The sequence below is a fragment of the Triplophysa dalaica genome, chromosome 1, assembly GCF_015846415.1.
Source record: "Triplophysa dalaica isolate WHDGS20190420 chromosome 1, ASM1584641v1, whole genome shotgun sequence".
NCBI classification, from domain to species: Eukaryota; Metazoa; Chordata; class Actinopteri; order Cypriniformes; family Nemacheilidae; genus Triplophysa; species Triplophysa dalaica.
This window is the reverse complement of record NC_079542.1, coordinates 15,740,684-15,759,595: the sequence shown is the minus strand read 5'-3', so window position 1 is coordinate 15,759,595 and position 18,912 is coordinate 15,740,684. Positions and strand designations below refer to the sequence as shown.

The window sequence follows — 18,912 nt, the reverse complement described above, 5'->3', positions numbered from 1 at the left end:
TGTCAGTACCACTTAGTACCAGTAGATGGAAGCAGATACCTAGATTTGCCAAAATATATATTTTTAGTCTTTATCGGTTCCATATGTGGAGTAATTTGCGTGCAAAAAAAAACAAAGAAAGAAAGAACTAGGGGTGCATATAAATTATTTGCCATATCGATATCGGCAAATAAATTGTAATTTTTAATACTGATTTTGGCCGATTTAAAATTTAGGCCGATCAATTATGAATCATTTTCTCCGGTTAAACCACTTCAGCTGCATGCTACTCACAGTTAAAATCGAGTGCAGTATTGTCTTTCTGTCATGATCATTCACTTGTTATTAGCAAAACATTGTTTATGTAGGTAAAGAATGAAGATTTTTATAAATTATAGGATGTCTGTTAAACATGTGGCTATTGAAAACGATTTTCTGGGTTGCTCTGGAAGAACATCTATAATTTGTTTATTAAATAAACATACCAGAAAAGTGTATAGTAGGCTTTGCATGATTTTCAGGGAAAAAAAGAACAAATGGTTACCTTGTTTTCTGCAATAAATGTTTTCAAATAAAAGCAGTTGCCAACTTTTTTACTTTCGTTTCAGTCTCAGAAAATGTTTTATTAATATTTAGATACTGTATATCGGCCGATAGGCTATATCGATTATCGGCTTCCAGTGTTAAATAATCATCGGTAATCGGCCAAAATTGAGACTTAATATCGGTACAAAAAGTGAAAACCTCCAGCACTTCATTTGCAAAAGGAAATGACGCAGTTGCTAATGTGAATGCTAAGGGGACTTTAGAAAAAAGAGGGCACTAAAACGCCTAGTGATCTCCAGCATCCCTCCAACCCATTGTACCCCAAGATCCGTTGCCTAGGTTACATCTCCAGCTGCCACCTGAAGCGAAGCATCACAGCATCCTCCTCACGAACTACAACAACTCACACGTCAACGCCTTTTCAATATCATACAAAAAAGGGATCTCACGAAACAAAAATGAAATATATGTAACGGTTAAAAGAGAGCGCATATATTTCGACCCGGGTGCGAGGGAGCGCGCGTGCGCGCACCGACCCTCCTCATTGTGATTGTCAGTGAAGAGAGGCGGGCTCATATGGAGGGCCGCCGTTCAGCTCTGCAGCGACTGCAGCGTCTCCCGCTGCCTGCTCTTCTTCCGCGCGCGTCTCCGTGAGCGCTGTGATGTGAATATTAATGATGTTGCGCGAATCTCCGCGCTCATTTTCACCGCTTTCACCTATCTAAGAGGTAAGAATGCATCTGTATTTTTCCTATACCGTGCAGTTTGCAGTTTAATCCGGCGTTGCTGGCATCATAGCGTTTGCTCTGTAGATGCGCGCATCGTGTTTTTGAGGATGCTGAGATGCTGTTTCGACGCAGCGTTATTCTCAATGAATAGGCGATGCGAGTCAATGAGCGAGGCGTTCCTTTATGATGCTGTAGCCCTATTTAAAATGATGTTTTTGTTTTTAAAACTACTTTACAATCTTGATGGTGTTTACCGATTATTTTTTTCTATTATAGGAAAATGTTGGATGTTTTACACAATGACTGACAGGCACCTGTTCTGATGTGTTTGTTTAGACCTGGAGGCGGAACCACATATTTAAATATACCTGCGTGACAGATGAATAATTCTTCACATTTTTGTGAAAGAAGACGTGTTTACTTAATCGGTAGGTAGTCGTAGACAATTTATTTTAAAGAGCTCAGTAGTTGTATTTTTGCGGCCATGTCAAAATGGCTCAGCATTCAACAAGTGTAGGCTATGTCCTCCCTTCTGCAATGTCCATGATATTTTCCAGATTGACTGTCTGTGTGCGCGTGTGTGTGCGCGCGCGCGCGCATTTATACCTTCTGCATCTTAGAGAGGGTCTATGCAGAGGGTCATCAGGATAATATGTTCTCTGTGTTCAAATTGAGAATTTAGATCAACATAAATGAGGTTAGTGCATGAATTATTTTTAGAAAAGCTATGTGGGTATTTAGTTCGGATTTTTACACAATGTGACTGGTTGAAAGGATCCTTTGCCCATGAGATCAGACTTTCTCTCCCATCTCTGGCTCAGTTTTTGTCTTTCCTTCTCTGTGATACAACTGGCTAATCACATCAGCAGTGGTGGGCAGAGAAAGAGAGGTGGGTTTTTAAGACACCATGACAGCACTCATTCATGGAAATCTAAAGATACGGTGTTATATTGGGCCCAGTCTCTACAAAAAATCACAAAGATTGAACTCATTCAACATAAAGTGTAATCCGCTAATACAAGCGAGCACAAAGAAACCCCGGGCCTGTAGTGTAGGGCTGTTATTACAGTAAGCAGGTAATCTCTCTTTCTCGCTCTCTGTGTCTCATATTGCTCTCTTATATCAGAATAATTATCATAGAAGAAAATTATGTATTACCATTCTTATCTGAGAAGTCAGGACAAATAAAAATAATGTTAATATATCCACAATGAAAAAAACAGGCTTAACGTGTGAACTTCTGCACTGCCATGCTTATAAAATATTCAACAATTTGTACATGTATTGCCCTCCTCTATCAATATAAGAATGCTGACATATTACCTTTGTTTTAATCCCAGACTATAGTTAAGCACGGTGTGTAGAAAGTGAAGTACATCAATGTTAAGTGTGGTTGCCGTGGCATATAGCTTTGTTTAGTTTATGATGTTAACGTGTGTGTGTGTGTTTTTATTTGTTAAGATATTTGCTTAAGACATTGGTAAACAGGTTCTCATCAAAAATCTCTATAAATGTTGCAGGAGTCGGATGGGAACAGGTGTTTCTCCCTTTATTTGTTGCTGTTTTGTGTCTGGTGCAAGATCTCATTGTGTGTCTGTGTGTACAATACTATGTGTGTATGTCTGTGTGTGGGGGTGTTAAGTTGTGGTTCTATATAAACCTTTTGCCGCTGAGTGTATTTGTTTCCATGGTTACCCCATGCCAATGTAGATCACGTCATCACCAGACCAGACCTCTGCAGCTATTGTTTACTGATGATGGTAGAGAGAAGACTGAGTGTGTCTTTAGATTTTAGATATGGCCCTCACAAACCATACACACTGCTCAGGTTCCTCATTGTCTGTTAGTCTATTGTCATCTATTTTCTGCTTAATTCTTGTATGTCTAGCTTGGATTTGTCATATCACCTGCTATATTTTGACCACCTGTCATTAATCTGCGATAGACACACATGGAGGGCTATTTATTTGAGACTGCTTAGTGACTTCTACTGTTGGTTGACTTGGTATGCGGCGTCCTGTGCTTGAATTGCCATCTGTACAACTTCGCACAGAGTGCATGAGGAACAATTCTGATATAGTGGTATTAAAATTGGGATGCTGCAGTTCAAATAGTTTCACTGTATTCATTTTTATTTTTTTACATTTTATTCCTTTCTGGAACCCCCTCACATAACTGCTTCTGGTTTGTTGAAAGTCTTGAGAGAGCTATTTGTGATGATCATGTGATCCAAATTTTTTCGAAAATAACTTTTTTTAACACATGTGTTTCAATTGAAAGTTCAATATTGTTGTATATTACATACTCTCTTTATAAATAAAATGGATCAAAGTGATCCAGAATTTAAATATTCGTACGAAATGACATATAAACTTTATATTTTGTTTCCACCCCGGACTTCTGGATTTTTTGCAATATTCTTTTCAGGCTTGCCAGTGATGTTATATCAAAAAGCAGAACTATTGAAACACAGCACACTCAGCCAATCAAATTACAGGTTCAGAACTGTTATATGAAAGAGATCATAATTATCTTTACAATTTTTAAAACACTCCTTTTCTCTAAACACAAATTCATAACTTCTAACCCAATTCCCTCAACATCCTATTTTCAGGGAAAACTTAAGCTCTGAAAAGGCAAACTTTTCCCTCAAACATGTCAGAGAAGCCCTCAGAATCACTTACACTACAACATGGTCTTAGACACTGCACACTGGTGAGATGCATTCAAAACACTGTTACTAAAACCTCTTATTGGGATTCAAGAATATAGTAAATTGACAGCTGCAGTGTCTATGACAATATATAATCTTAAGGGAGTGCAGATAGAGCAGATTTAGGAAAAAATAAAAATACAAAACTGTAAGTTAGTAATCTTAAATAAAAGTAACAATATAGAAGAAAAACAATATAAAATGGGTATGCAGCACAATACAGAATACAATTGCATAAAACATACCGTACTGTGAACGTGGCATCCTATGTACCTTTGGCCCAATTTCATTTCAGGATACTAAAGCAATTTCTTGGTCTTCTGACAAGAGATTTTTTGTAAGTGGTCGTCCCTGAAAATAAACTACATAATGACTTCACAGTAATAAGACTAGGAAACAGATTTCATTCAAAAAGAGAAGATACTGTATGTGCTGGTCTCTTTCATTAATTGATCTTTTAAGCAACAATGAAAATGATACATTTCATTCAGATAACAGTGCCTACAGCCAGAGGCTGTTCTTTCTCTGTCTCTCCCCGTTGGATGGTTTGTGACTGGGGATTGAATGCTGATTGAGCAAGTGGCATGAGATGATTATGCTTAGGTTTGATGAAAGACAATCTGAAGGGTGTGTACTTGTGTGTGTATTTGTGCACACTTGTTTTTTTTGTGTGCATTTTTATCCTTCAACACTGCAATCTCTTCTCTCTATAGCTCATTCTGAGAATTCAAGAGCATCCAGCTGCAGCATGAATAGCATTGAAGAATAAATAAATTAATGAAATTAATCAGAGGGTAACGGAGCAAGACGGGGGAGGTAAAGATGGATGTAGGTGAAATGGAGGAAGAGAAAACATTGGCAGATGAGGGTCAGAGAATATAATGAGAGGGGTGAACATTGAAGAAAATATGAAAGAAAAAGGTATAGGCTTGAGAAACAAAAGAGAGGAAGAGTGAAATGAAGAGAATTGATGGAGAGGGGGTCAGACAGGATAAAAAAGTGAAAGAGCTTATGTTGCTCAAGTGACTGTCAGTGTGTGTGTGTGTGTGTGTGTGTATGTGTGTGTGTGTTTGTGTGCGCGCGTGTGTCTGTGTGGAGATAGAGTATTGATTAGTGTGATCCATCCACTCCAACACTGAATCTTGACTCTGCACTAAAGGTGACACAACCTGCCATGTCTGAGTTATCAGTAATTTCTCCTCCTAGTTCAAAATTAGACGATGAGTATAAAATATAATGTATTTTACTATAAACATTCTGTATCTTTGCTATTCCAACCTTTTTTAAACACTGATATTCATAATCCTTGTGAACACTGGTACCGTGATTTTCACACTGTATATGGCATAACATATCGTTATCTTACCGTGATGTCCTCATCACTGTCTCATTTGCATAGTCCACCGCTAAATGTGTCATTCCTCCCACAGCAATGTCATGAATTATGAAAGTCTGTGTAGCGAGTACTATACTGTAGCTACTGTAGATCACAATTAGCTCCTGTTTGGATGAAAGTCGCTCATGATTTTGTTTGACATGTTGTATCATGTGCCTAAATGACACTACAGTATTGTTTTCACACTGCGTATGTTTTAGCTGTTTACAGACACGACTTTTCAAGAGCAGCATGGCAGAAGCCCCTGTCGAAGAGGACACACCAAAAGAGCAGGAGAGTGTCACCCCACATGCCAGTGATCCCCTGCCAGGGCCTGGAGCTGCTCTGTGGGGTAGAATATTGAAAGCAAGTGTCACGGCTGGTGCTTTCCTCCTGCTGTACTCGCTGTCTCAACTCACAGTGAGTTTATGCACACTTCACTCCACACATATTATACATGCAGATAACATTTATTAATCTAATAAAAATGAAAAGCCTTTTTTAGGGAATTGTGTATGTAATATATACAGTAAGATTGTTTTATTGCTGTGTTCAGGGTTTGTGGGTTCATTACATGCTGAATGGATACAGGGCTTTTCCAGCCGCACACAAAGTTTTGGACCTTCTACAGTACCTTCTCTCCACCAGTGATGCCTCTGACCAACAGGTGACAGACATCGATGCTTTATCGCTTTATCATATTGCCCGCAATGTGAAATGGTCTTAGAGCTACTATAACAACTCACTGACAAAAAGGACATTGAAGTATTTGTGTTTTTGAAGACATAACTAATGCACTTGAATGGACTTGTTTACAGATGGAGATTTGGAGGGTAGAGAGTTTTTTGCCCCTCATAGCTACACTCTTCTTAGGTGTTGTCATCATTGGTACTGGAGTAAGTATTCTGTATATGCTTTATGAAGCTTATTTAAACATAACATTATCTTTATACAAAATATACGAACAAACATGGGCAATGTATATGTATGTTTTATAACTTTATCCTCTGTGCATAAGTTGAACTTTCCTTTTCTCTCTTTATTACAACAGACACTGTTCTGCATTAAAACCCTGGTGCCTGGAAACCCAACTTGCTTTCCTGATGATCGCCGTCAGTCCATGAGCAGGCAACCCTCCTTTACATATTCAGAATGGATGGATACCAAACAGGATGATTTTTATGAACTGGATGCTGTTCCTGAGACACCCGTGTTCGATTGTTTTATGGACATAAAGACTGAAGCTGATGCTGTCACGCTCACTGTTCAGTCTGTGGGTTTGCAGGAAAGGTGATACAACACGCTCTTCTTTGCATCTCTTTAATCTGAATTTTTACACATAATCTATTCGTTCTCATAAATATTTGTTGTTGTTGTGTAGTAGCTTTGTTAAAGGTTTCAAAGCAACAACATAAACAAACGATACTGTGCATGCGCACGTTCATGGAATGCCCTTAACTTCCGGTACTCATTCACAAATAATTGAGTGCCTGTTGATTATTTGATAACAAACAAAAGACTTGAATTTAGACTGCGATACCAAGCTCAACAGCTAGATATCATTGTCGTATACAGTTTCTTTAAAGGAGGCATGAATTAAAATCACAATTTTAACCCAAGCTTTTGTTATATAAGAGAACTGTCAGAACTGAAAATGCCCTTTTTACTGAGATTTCGTCTGTTATTGACACCATGCTCAGCGAACGTCAGGTTCTGGAATGCACCTATCTATGATGACAATGATAGGTTGAACACCACCTCCACAGAAAAATATCAACGACTACTTCTATAGCCCCGCCCACTGGTTCTCGCATGACAGAACCAGTGTGACAGAACCAGTGTCACCGAACCAGATAGAGTGAGCAAGCAATAAACAAACATGTCGTTTAAGATAGCTAAATATTGTGCCATCCCTGGATGTGGAAGAATACAGTCGCTGCATAACTTTCCTTCGGATTCCGATAGGAATGAGTGGTTAAAGTTTATTTTTAAAGAGTTTCCAGCCCATGTTGGAGAAACATGGAGCATTTGTACGTTTAATTTCTCCGAGGATTCCTTCGTGAACAAGGCACAGGTCGACACTGAATTTGTGGAGAGTTTAAAATAAGAAAGCAGTGGTGTGACTTCAATATTGGATCCGATAGGCATGGCGCAACAATCTTATTTGAGTTTAACATTTTTTGTACTATACGTCACTATTGCTTTGTTAGAGATCGCTTGATGTGCTCTGAGCACAATTGCACAACATTAGTATTACCTGGGGACCGCTAGTCATCTGTATTAATTGCAGAGGTTGTCTGTGATATTAAGCCCATGCGAATCGCCATCTCTGTGATATTGTGGGCTCATATATAATATTTGAAGGTTTTAAACACGGTTTGCGAATATTGGAGGCTGCTTTGAAGTGCTTTGGTATTATTTCGGGTGCTGGGTGATATCCATAAGTTACCGGTAGTCTACCGTTTGATTATTTATCATGGAAACTCTCGTAACATTTGAGACCCGCGATCACGTTGATCTTTTGTCCAGTTGGGATCACTGGTCTCCAATGCTGACAGGTGCAGTAATTTTAAACGCAATATAAGATCAGGATCTACAAACTATATGCAAAGCCTTGCCATCACATCCGAAAAATAAGTCAGTAAATTTGAGTAAAATCATGCCCTGCGACTGCGTTACATGAAATACTGATGTGGGGAGGTCATTTATAAATCACAGGAGGTCTCCAGATAATACTAATGCCATGTTCGGAATTAAAGTATATACGCACCCATTCGCTAACAAAACACAGACATATGACTTAGTTTTAATTACCGCGTTCGGTTCATGTTCTGCATCTTTAAGCTCTGGGACCGCACCATCTATAAGTTTCAAATGATCTGCAAATCCAGTGTTATATCCACAGTTGATGTAACATCCATCACCAAAATGCTGTAATCAAACAAACACACCTCTCTCACTATCCGGGAATTACAAGCTTCAGCTGCAGGCACACATTGCAGCCGATCTTGATGGTAAGCGGGTCTTCCTATGGGCCGGCTATTTCTTTTGCCTTGCCGTGCTTTTCCAGGAGAATGGCCAATAAAAGGAATAGGATCCCTCTGACAACAGAAAAAATATAATATAGTAAAATACACCAGCTAACAGAGAAATGTAATTGCGTCCCTGCGACGCTATCGTGACGGAGGGGGCCCCCGTGTTCATTGGGCACGAGCCTCTCCGTGCTAAATATTTGGTAACACCTGCAGTTCCAGCATCACCCAAAGTGGCAGGGGAAGGGTTACAAAAACACTGATATAGTGTAGTCTAAATGCTTGCCTTTCATGATCTCCTTTTGTTTATTATCTCCCGGTTGCACCAATGGTCCAAAAGTTAGTGTGTCGCACTTTTCTGAAACAAAACAATGTTGTTATGTATCCACATGCTTTTTAAGTGGGTATACGGTTGTTCTTGATCTTTTCTTGTGGGCATACAGCGTATACCTGTGTATCACTACACCACTACCCCCAAGGTTCGTATAGGTCTCAGGAAGTTTTTAACATGAAATTCCATTATATGACAACTTTTCTTAGTCCCTTATTGGGAAAAACAAGCCCACATGTCAACATTAGAAGTGCCTCCCTGGCCCTCCTCCAGGTGCTGCCGCAGTGTTGAATAAACACATGGACCGAAGGAACAGCAGCTTCAGAGACCTGGGAAGGAATCAAGGGTGGTTGATAACCAAGACAACACAAAAAGGGGGACAGCCCAGCAGATGACACCGGCAGGGAATTGTGAGCATATTCCGCCCACACCAACTGCTGACTCCAAGTGGAGGGGTAATGGGAGAGCAGACAGGGAAGTATCCGGCCAAGATCTTGGTTAGCTCACTCTGTCTGGCCGTTGGTCTGTGGATGGAATCCAGACAACAGACTAGCAGTGGCACCAATCTGCCAGCAGAACTCCCTCCAGAAGTGGGAAACGAACTAGGGCCCCCTGTCAGAGACCACATCTTCTGAAGACCATGGATCTGGAAGATATGTTCAATGACCATTCAAGCTTTCTCCAGAGCGTAAGGGAGTTAGGGAGGGAGATGAAGTGGACTGCTTTCACCACAGTAAGGATCACAGTATTGCCACTGGTTGGAGGGGGATCTGTGACAAAGTCCAGAGCAATATGTGACCAGGCTCGGGAAGGGACGGGGATGGAGCAGACCAGCGGGAGGTGAATTAGTTGATTTATTTTGAGCATAGACAGAGCATGTAGCCACATACCGACAGACCTCCTCTGCCATGGCCAGCCACCAAAAGCACTGGGGAACGGCTGCCAGCGACGTCCTCACTCCTGGATGGCAAGATAACCTGTAGGAATGGGACACTGAAGAACCACAGTGCGGTTCAGCTCAGGAACAAACAACAGACCCACCGTACATCCTTCATGCACCTTGACTCAGCGTAAAGCCTGCCTAACACGCCCTTCAAACTCCCCAGGCAACGGCCCCCACCACACTTGCAGGAGTCAAAATGCTATTGGGACAGGTGGCATCAACAAACATGCCAAAGTGCCGTGACAGGGTATCAGGCTTGCCATTCTTAGAGCCGGGCCTATAAGAGAGCACAAAGTTGAAGCGCCCAAAGAACAATGCCCAGTGGGCCTGTCAGGAGTTAAGTCTTTTGGCAGACCGAATGTACTCCAAATTTCTGTGGTCGGTCCACACCACAAATGGCACTGCGGCCCCATCCAGCCAATGGCGCCACTCCCCCAACGCTAACTGCACTGCCAGCAGTTCCCTGTTATCGATGTCATAGTTCCTTTCTGAGGGAGACAAACGTTGTCAGTAATAAGGGATGCAACTTGGGATGCAACTTGTTATCATGAGGGTATACTTGAACCCCCCAGACACCTACCTCTGATGCATCCACATCCACCACAAACTGTCAGGCCGGATCAGGTATGAAAAGAATGGGAGCAGATGTAAAACGGTACTTCAACTCCTCAAATGCAGCCTAAGTGGCCGTGAACCAACAAAACTGGGACTTGGTGAAGGTTAATGAAATCAGAGAAATTCGCAAAGCCCAAGAATCTTTGCTGGGCTTTGCTCGAGTAGGGCACCGGCCATTACGAGACGGCCCTTACCTTCGCGGAATCAATGCGTATCACCTCCACCGAAATGATGGAACCAAGAACGGAACTGACCGAGCATGAAAAAGACACTTCTCCGCCTTCACAAACAATTGATTCTCTAGCAGCCTTTGTAAAACCCGTCTAACGTGATGGATGTTTTGAGAGGGGGAAAAAGATAATGTCATCTGTCAGGCCATCCAGAAAACAGGCTGTAAGAGCTGCTTGTTGCCACTCGCTGGTTGCCGTAAGTGTGTCGAACTCGATAACAAAGTCAGCCACTTAACGTTTACCCTACTAAAATATTAAAATATTTGGGTAACCTATTCTATTAAGGTTGTTCTTGTAATCCTCATTTCTGTCAGGTAGTAAACATTTAAACCGACATCACATCTGAAATCACCCACATATGTGATCTAAGTGTTTAACTATTTCCTGCCACTTGCCTTAAGATCACTAAAACTCTGCTGTGATTTTTAGGAGAGGTTCAAACGTGTCGTTGACTCTGGACATGTGTACCCCTGGCACTACAGAGCCGTATGGAGCCCTCTTGTCCCCCAGAGATCAGAGCACACAGGAATACCTGGAGAATGCATCCAACCTGCTTACACCTGAACAGCTGCATAAACGCGCTCTAGACGATGCTGTACTGCAGGCTGAGTTTTACGTGAGTATCCCATAGTCACATGTAAATACACACAATAACCCGTAATCATAACATCATCGATAGACTTCTGATTCTGCTGCAAACAGGAAACACCCATGAACTTTGTGGACCCCAAGGAATATAACATACCTGGAGTGGTTAGAAAAAATCGCTACAAAACCATACTACCAAGTGGGTATATATTCTGTACACCGCTTACCATATTGTTTCCTCTATGTGAAATAGTCTGTCCGAATTTGTAATTATTTTTCTCTTTGTGCAGACACGCATAGCAGAGTTTGCTTAAAAGAAAAAGGGGAGGGGGATTTTCTAAGCACCTATGTTAACGCAAATTATTTGAAGGTGAGTATCAGATGCAAATGGAAAAGATTTGTGATTGAGTGATAGAATACACCACAGTTATGCAGTCAGAAAGCTATCATTTGTGGGGGTCTTTGAGAAGTTTTAAAATGCTTATCAGGTTTAGGAGCTAACAGGTTAAGCTGTTTAGCCTTTCTGTAGCATTTTGGAAAGATGTTTCATTCAGGGGAACAAGAAATCATTTGTTTCCAAACCGCTTAGTCTAATTTATGTTAAAGGTCCAGTCAGTGAAATCTAGTGGCAAGGTTGCGAATCGCAACCAATTGGTCACTCCCCCCTCCCGTTTGAAACACTATGATGGCTGATGGAACATGGTGAATTATATGCAAGGGGACCCCCGGAGCATGCCTCTCAGCTGCTTGTCCAAGCTCTGGTCATATAAAGACTTGACTTCTGAAATTCTCTACTGGCTGGCCTTCCAACCAATGCGTTCAAGCCCTTGCAAATGATCCAGAATGCAGCTGCACGTCTAGTTTTCAATCAGCCTAAAAGAACCCATGTAACACCCCTCCTGATTATACTTCACTGGCTGCCAGTTGTCCCCTCGTATCAAGTTCAAATTTCCGACACTGGCCTTCAGAACCAATTCGCCCATCTACTTTAACTCAGTGCTCCAGGTCTACATCCCCTCCCGTCAACTTCGGTCTGAAAATGCCTGGTTCCATCACAGATTGGCACTGAATCACTTGCATCTATCCGAAGTGAAGCATCTTTCACAAGTTTAAAAAAACAGCTCATAACACACCTGTTCCGCATTTATATAACTAACCAATAACTCTGTATGTCTGTGAAAAAACAACAACTGTTGTTCATTCTCTTCTTTGCTTACTCCAGCTTTTATCCTCCTAATAACATGGCCTTGTAAACTAACAGTACCGTTCAGCGTGTTGACAAAATGTTTATATGCTTTTCTAGTTGTAAGTCTCTTTGGATAAAAGCGTCTGCCAAAACAATAAATGTAAATGTATATTATATGGCATTTCGTTTAATAGATGCAAAAAATAACAAACTTGGCCTTTAAAATATAAATAAATAATTATTTCTTATTTTTGATAAATCAAGCTTATTTATAACAAGCTTTTATGAATTTCTTACCTATTTGTGCGATTTTGAAATGATCACATCACATTTTTTGATTGTTTGAAGCTACTAAAATGTTGCTTCGTTGTTTTAATCTATGCTGTTATCAGGGCTATGGAGGGAAAGAGAAGGCGTACATCGCTACACAAGGTCCCACTGTAAACACAGTGGGGGATTTCTGGAGCATGGTTTGGCAGGAGCGCTGTCCCATTATCGTCATGATCACCAACATCGAAGAGAAAAATGAGGTTCGGTTATCTGTATAATACCAGATTCTCACTTCCATATGTTGCATTTACTATTCAAGCGGTATACGGAATGTACATGGTAGCATAAAGTATATGTATTCAGTATTATTATTTAGAACTAACACAATCTTACAAGCACAATTATTATTATTTTGGACAAACGTGGAAGATTTATAAATTAGTAACTTGCCAAAAAATTATACAAGTACAATTTTATTGATGAATGTGGTAAACCATATTTATTTGTGTTCCACAGAAATGCACAGAATACTGGCCAGAGGACAGTGTTGTCTGTGAGGGTATCAAGATCACTGTCAAACAGGTCATCCAAGCAGATGACTACAGTTTAAGGATTTTCACTGTGAAGGTCTGTTTGTTTGCGTTTGCAGATGGAAAAACTAATTTGTACTAAATATTGCGTAGAAACAACTGCTTTGCATTTTTGTTTTGTGTGTGTTATTTACTAACTGCAGAATCCCATACATATCTCTAAAATAAAAAACAAAATGTATATTATCAGATTCTAGAGCCCTTGAAAAACAAAAGAAAGAATTAGATATTATTCTGCATCCTCATATCAACTAGAATAGAGACCAGTAAGGAAATAAAATAAAACTTCTTGTTGTCTTCAGATACATATTAAATTCTGTATTTAAAGCAGTCAATTCCTTGGGAGAAAGTTTCAACATGTCATTGTTATTATTCTGTATGAGCGAGAGAGAAAGACGAGAGGTAGAGAAAGTGAGAATGACAGGCTGAGTGGAATATTTTTCTATCTCTGTGTTTTCTACTGTCTCCTCTGGAGGCATTGTTGTCATGGCAACAAATACGCAGTATTTTAAATATGCAATGCAGTGTTTCACATAATTGATGGAAATATTGTAAATCACTTTCTGCACAAGATATCTTAAAGCAAAATCAATTTCTGTTAGTATTGGTATAATAAACCTGTTATGTTTGTAAATGTGTACACTCTTAAAAAGAAAGGTGCTTAAAAGGTTCTTCACACCGATGGCATAGAAGAACCATTTTTGGTTCCACAAAGAAACATTTAGTCAAACGTTATTTAAAGAAACATCTCTTTTTTTTGTTTTTATAATCTAAAGAATCTTGTTTTGCCACAAATAACCTTTTGTGAAACAGACAGGTTCTTTGGATGTTAAAGGTTCTTTATGAAAGCATTTAGATAAAAAAAGGTTCCGCTATGGCATCGTGAAGCACCTTTATTTAACATCTGTGTTGATGATCTAAAAATGATTATTAACATATAAATGAATGTTTGTATGTGTAGAGTGAGGGTGAGGAGCGCACTATCAGACAGTACTGGTACACGTCTTGGCCAGATCAAAAAACTCCAGATAAAGCCCCACCTCTGCTAGAATTGGTTCAGGAAGTGGAGGAAGCAAGAAAACAGTCTCCGCCTACCAGTGGTCCTGTCATTGTCCACTGCAGGTACCAACATATACATATGATATATGTTTCTATACATATATCTATACAGGCATTCATAATTACTTTATGAGTCAAGGCAATTATGTGTTACGCATTTTTCAGCAAATTTCTTTTGTACTGTTTTTCTTTTTTCCTGTTGATGTCTAAAATCATGTTTTCTAACACTTAGTGCCGGGATTGGACGCACCGGCTGTTTCATTGCAACCTCCATCTTGTGCCAGCAGCTAAGAAATGAAGGGGTGGTTGATATCCTCAAGACCACCAGCCAGCTACGCTTGGACAGGTACAAAGTTTTATTACCACAATATGTTATTAAACATATCAGTTTGAGTACTGAGAAGGCAAAATATTTGTTAGCTTTAAGGCCTCAGTGGTATCCACTGCAAACTGAGGTCTTTGAAAAAGATGTGGTTGCATTATGCATTATGTGAAACAAATGTTTATATTATGGACTGTAAAAGTGACTGTGCTCTTTTATGAATGAAGTGCATTCAAATTGATCTCATGCTGTTGTTTTTCAGAGGTGGGATGATTCAGACAGCAGAGCAGTATCAGTTTGTTCATCATGTACTCAGCCTGTATGAAAGACAGATTCAGAAGACCTCAGAAGAGTAGAGCCTCCATGAGTGCACAACCTTCACACCCCTCCTTATCTGAAGATATGAGGCAGGGACTGACGTCCAGTAGATCTCATGTTTTTATATACAACAGTAGTGTAGGATGAACAGGCCCGATATAAGATACTACATTACCCACAATTCCTTTCCCTGTTTGCTTAGTCCCATACCTAATCCAGACACCAGTCAGTTATTAAATTTAGTTGATTGATTGATTTATTTCTATTTTGTTTATTTGTCTTAATGCGAAACGCAACAATGTTTCTATGTGTGTAACCTTCATAGGCAGCGACATTGTGTGAACACAATAACAAGCAGACACAAAGGCCTCCATCTGTTTGAGATAGATTTCTGAGCCTAAATGACAGCAATTTTTCTTTTACTGCATTTTTACAGGATTTATAACGTATGGTAACTTTAAGATTTGTTGTGAAGTGTGTGTGTGTGTGTGTGTGTGTGTGTGTGTGTGTTGTGTGTGTGTGCGTGTGTGTGTGTGAGTGTGTGTGTGTGTGTGTGTGTGTGTGCAAATGGTCATATGTTGAACAATTCGCAATCTGTCAGTGTGTATGTGTGTGTGTGACTACTGGAGCCACAGAGAGAGCGGAAGGGAGAGAAAATGTTTACTATATGTGCTATGATGATTATCAGACTTAACTCCGGAAGTGGGTTGGTCTCTAGGGAGAGGTTAGCCTACCACATGTAATACAAAATGGCCTTAATATGTGTCTTTCTGTCCTATCTAGGGTTGTTTTGAGATGTTGTCGAGCAATTCTAAAGGCAGTGTGGTTTTGCAGCCTGTCATAGTCTCATTAGATACAATTAGAAGTGAGACGGATGCCTTTTGCCTTCTTGGTTTGCGTGTTGTTGATGCTACAACCTGAAAAGTTTGAGTTGGACTCTAAAAAGCATTGATGCTGCACCTCAAGGTTTTATGTATCGAAATGCCGAAACACTGTTTCCAACTAATTTGTAAATCATAGCGTGTATCAAGCAGAAATCACAACGGTGGGACGTATATAGTTGTTCTGTTTTTGCCCTGGACGTCCAGGTTACTGTGACTCATCTGTGACTTACCTTTATTTTCTTAGCTTGTTTTGCTCTGGATACATTAACATTGTTTATATGTGGGTCTGCGTATCTGAATAGTTGAAATGTATAATCAGTATTTGCCAAAGTTGGCAGCTCGTACAGCTTTGCTGTGACTTGCAGTTTGCATGAGCAAGTACATTTTGAAGTTCTATTTAATTCTGAGCAAGACGATTTCGAAATAAGCAGATGTCTGTGTGATCAAGTGATCATGAGCTTGAGATATGGCGGAGTCTCTGCTGATGGAATGACCATCTTCAATCAATGACCTCATATGATCCAGATGGAAGCACAACACTGGAATTCTAATGCAAGTAAACCTTCGACTTTCTCAAACAGTACAGCTGTTACTCTGATGGTATCCGGTTGTCATGTGTTCCTAACAAGATGTTTCATCCAGGCAGCACTGACCTGAAAGTAGGACACCTTCTTGTTACACCTGATATTTTACTTTTGTCGCCAGTTCAAGGCCTCAAGATAGTGACTAAAATGGACTTTCTTGCTTTAATTGCTGCTGTTATAATAGTCTTTTTATTAGGCTATAGCAGAACTGCTTTTGTGTTTAGTTGGTACTGAGTGATTGAATTTTTTTATTTAATTAACTGATATACTGTATTACTCTTATTTATGGAAAGAATTTTGTCTCTATGTTTTCGTGCTGTTATTATACTGCCAAAGACTTTAGTAGTCCATCACACAGAACAACACACACACAGAAGACATCCTAATTCTACATTTCAAACCGTAGCGAGACCAACATGTGGCATTGTATACATGTATGAAACCAGCATTTATATTTTTATCCTGTTTTAAAGCAAAGAAACTGGATTCCCACAGTAAAACCTGTCTCCTCTTTTACTCATATTTTTATTGATCAATACTATTTTGTAAACAATTTAATAAGAAGGAAAATGTCTCTAATGAGAACTTATGTTATCTACTAATGATCTAATGATCTAACTAATGATCAACCAGGGTCAAGCTAAAGGAGGAAACAGGTTTTGATTTAATATGATCTGTTTACTCCTTTAAAGGAACAGTATAGTAAATACAAGCAACATTGACAGCATCTTAGGCATACTACTGCATTTTAGGGCTAGGCAATAAACTAGGTAAAAATTCAGATACAAACGAATTAAGATAAATACTGACTTATCCAGGACTTACATTTTGGGTTTTAAACACTGGGCTGCTTTACTTTAATTCATAGTGTGATTTGTAAAAGTGACTTTTCTATACAAAATATATAAAGTTCTTTAGGATTCAACATAATGCCACCAATGCTGTCAACAGTGCTTGAGCGATTCCAAAATCCAGAACCTTTCATGAAGGAATAATTTTAATATTTTAAATAATGCATCTGTAACATGCTGTTCACCGTTATGCTCATTCGACAGGTTTTGTACCTTGTCTATCAGGACAACCTTTTAGAAAAAAAACATTTTCAGTCACAAAAACATGTCTGTTTCAGGACTATACTGTTTTTTGTCAGCAGTCATTACGAGAATTTATTCACAACAGAGAGTTCTATTCAAACACGTATTGGATTAGTATTAAAAGGGTGACCTGATCATCTGTGATAAGGTCATTTTATTGGATGTATAAATGTGTTCTTTGGAGAAAAGTTAAATCTTTCATAAAGCAGTTCATCAGGACCACTATTTTAGCTAATTCAGTCCTGTGTCAGCTGAATAACAGATTTATTTAGAGAATCAAATCCAGTTTGAATCAGTTTTGTGGTTCCTAGGCTTGTAGAGCAGGGCCAGTGTCGCAGTTTAGGGGCTTGCAGTTCCATACCCCTCCCTGAGCTCACTGCCCACTCACTCTCAGTTAGACCCCACTTCCTACTGAACACTCCATCTGTCGGGCCGTCTGTGTTGCCAGAGAAGAGTAACAGACACATAGGCACCAGCAAATAAGTATATCATACAATCATATACATGCAAATTAGATCTCGGGCCAACCCAGCTCGGATTATATTATCACAACAGTAAATTGATCGATTTTAAAGAGAATCTGCAGTATGCTCTTTTATGTTGAAATTGATTTTAATTGAATCATCATGAACTACTCACTACCAGCATAGTATGTCTTTATGCACTATTGTACAAAGCTAAAACAAGCACAAAGATGAAATACTGATTTTTGAATGTGAATGCAGGGGCCTGTGCCTCAGCTGTCTTAATCTCTGAAATATTTCATTGTAACCTGAGTATTTTACCTTTTTGCTTCTTCATTTCACCTGAAACGTTCTCAAGGTTTTGTTTAGAAACCATGTGTTGATCAGTGTTTTAATATTTTATGCTTATTTATTGCCCTGTGATTTTGGTTCAGATGGTCGGCACTGATCCCATTGTCTGAAGAAAAAGAAGAAAAACATGAGTTTTTGTTAATTTTATTGCTGTTCTATAGTGAAATAGATGTAATTTGGAAAATACAATTTGCCTCATTGCTTTCGTATTGTTTCTCTACTGTTGAAATACAAATAGAATGTAACATGAATAAGTTTACAATATCATGGCTTGTATTATTGGTATATGCTTTAATTTTTAAATAAAATACCATTCTGTCAATCAGAACTATTACGTGATTGAAATTTGATTACATACAGACATGTTGCTCTAAATTCATTCGACACATTTCCTAAAGCCTGTTACACATTAAGCATATTAAAATAATAATGCCATAAACACTTAAAGCAATGAATAATGTTATTAAGAGCAACATCTTTTCATTTTTTAACGTTGTGCTACCGTAATCTACAAAAATGAATGTGAAATCCAGGTCAAAGCAAATAATTAATGATTTGAACCGGCATGGTTCTGTATTAGCATCTCTCAACCAGCAGGTGGGGCAAGGAGCACAGCAATGACAATACATCATTTCAAACATCTCAATTATAAACATTAAAGAGATAGTTCACCCAAAAATTAAAATTAATTTGCTCACTCTCATGATATT

At 39.2% G+C, this 18,912-nt stretch overlaps 1 protein-coding gene across 2 annotated transcripts; it reads left to right on the top strand.

The window, feature by feature from the left end:
* Nucleotides 1–815: 815 nt before the first annotated feature.
* On the top strand, nucleotides 816–18,530 carry ptpn5 (protein tyrosine phosphatase non-receptor type 5). Of its 2 annotated transcripts, XM_056755117.1 has the most exons (14): nucleotides 816–1,253; nucleotides 1,590–1,681; nucleotides 5,563–5,761; nucleotides 5,898–6,008; nucleotides 6,160–6,237; nucleotides 6,393–6,631; nucleotides 10,922–11,108; nucleotides 11,195–11,279; nucleotides 11,371–11,450; nucleotides 12,659–12,796; nucleotides 13,053–13,163; nucleotides 14,088–14,248; nucleotides 14,418–14,531; nucleotides 14,770–18,530. In XM_056755117.1, the coding sequence occupies exons 3-14, from the start codon at nucleotides 5,594–5,596 to the stop codon at nucleotides 14,861–14,863; spliced, it is 1,566 nt and encodes a 521-aa protein (XP_056611095.1). In that variant the 5' UTR covers nucleotides 816–1,253; nucleotides 1,590–1,681; nucleotides 5,563–5,593; the 3' UTR covers nucleotides 14,864–18,530. The 2 variants fall into 2 exon arrangements, with proteins under 2 accessions (XP_056611095.1, XP_056611088.1); XM_056755110.1 differs by lacking the exon at nucleotides 1,590–1,681.
* The last annotated feature ends 382 nt before the right edge of the window (nucleotides 18,531–18,912 follow it).

What these genes read in the sequence shown, in the direction of transcription:
- ptpn5 (XM_056755110.1), top strand. Translation starts at nt 5,594, where the DNA reads ATGGCAGAAGCCCCTGTCGAAGAGGACACACCAAAAGAGCAGGAGAGT. An exon ending in ACTCGCTGTCTCAACTCACA is followed by an intron (nt 5,762 to 5,897) that starts GTGAGTTTATGC and finishes TGCTGTGTTCAG; the next exon opens with GGTTTGTGGGTTCATTACAT. An exon ending in TTGTCATCATTGGTACTGGA is followed by an intron (nt 6,238 to 6,392) that starts GTAAGTATTCTG and finishes TTATTACAACAG; the next exon opens with ACACTGTTCTGCATTAAAAC.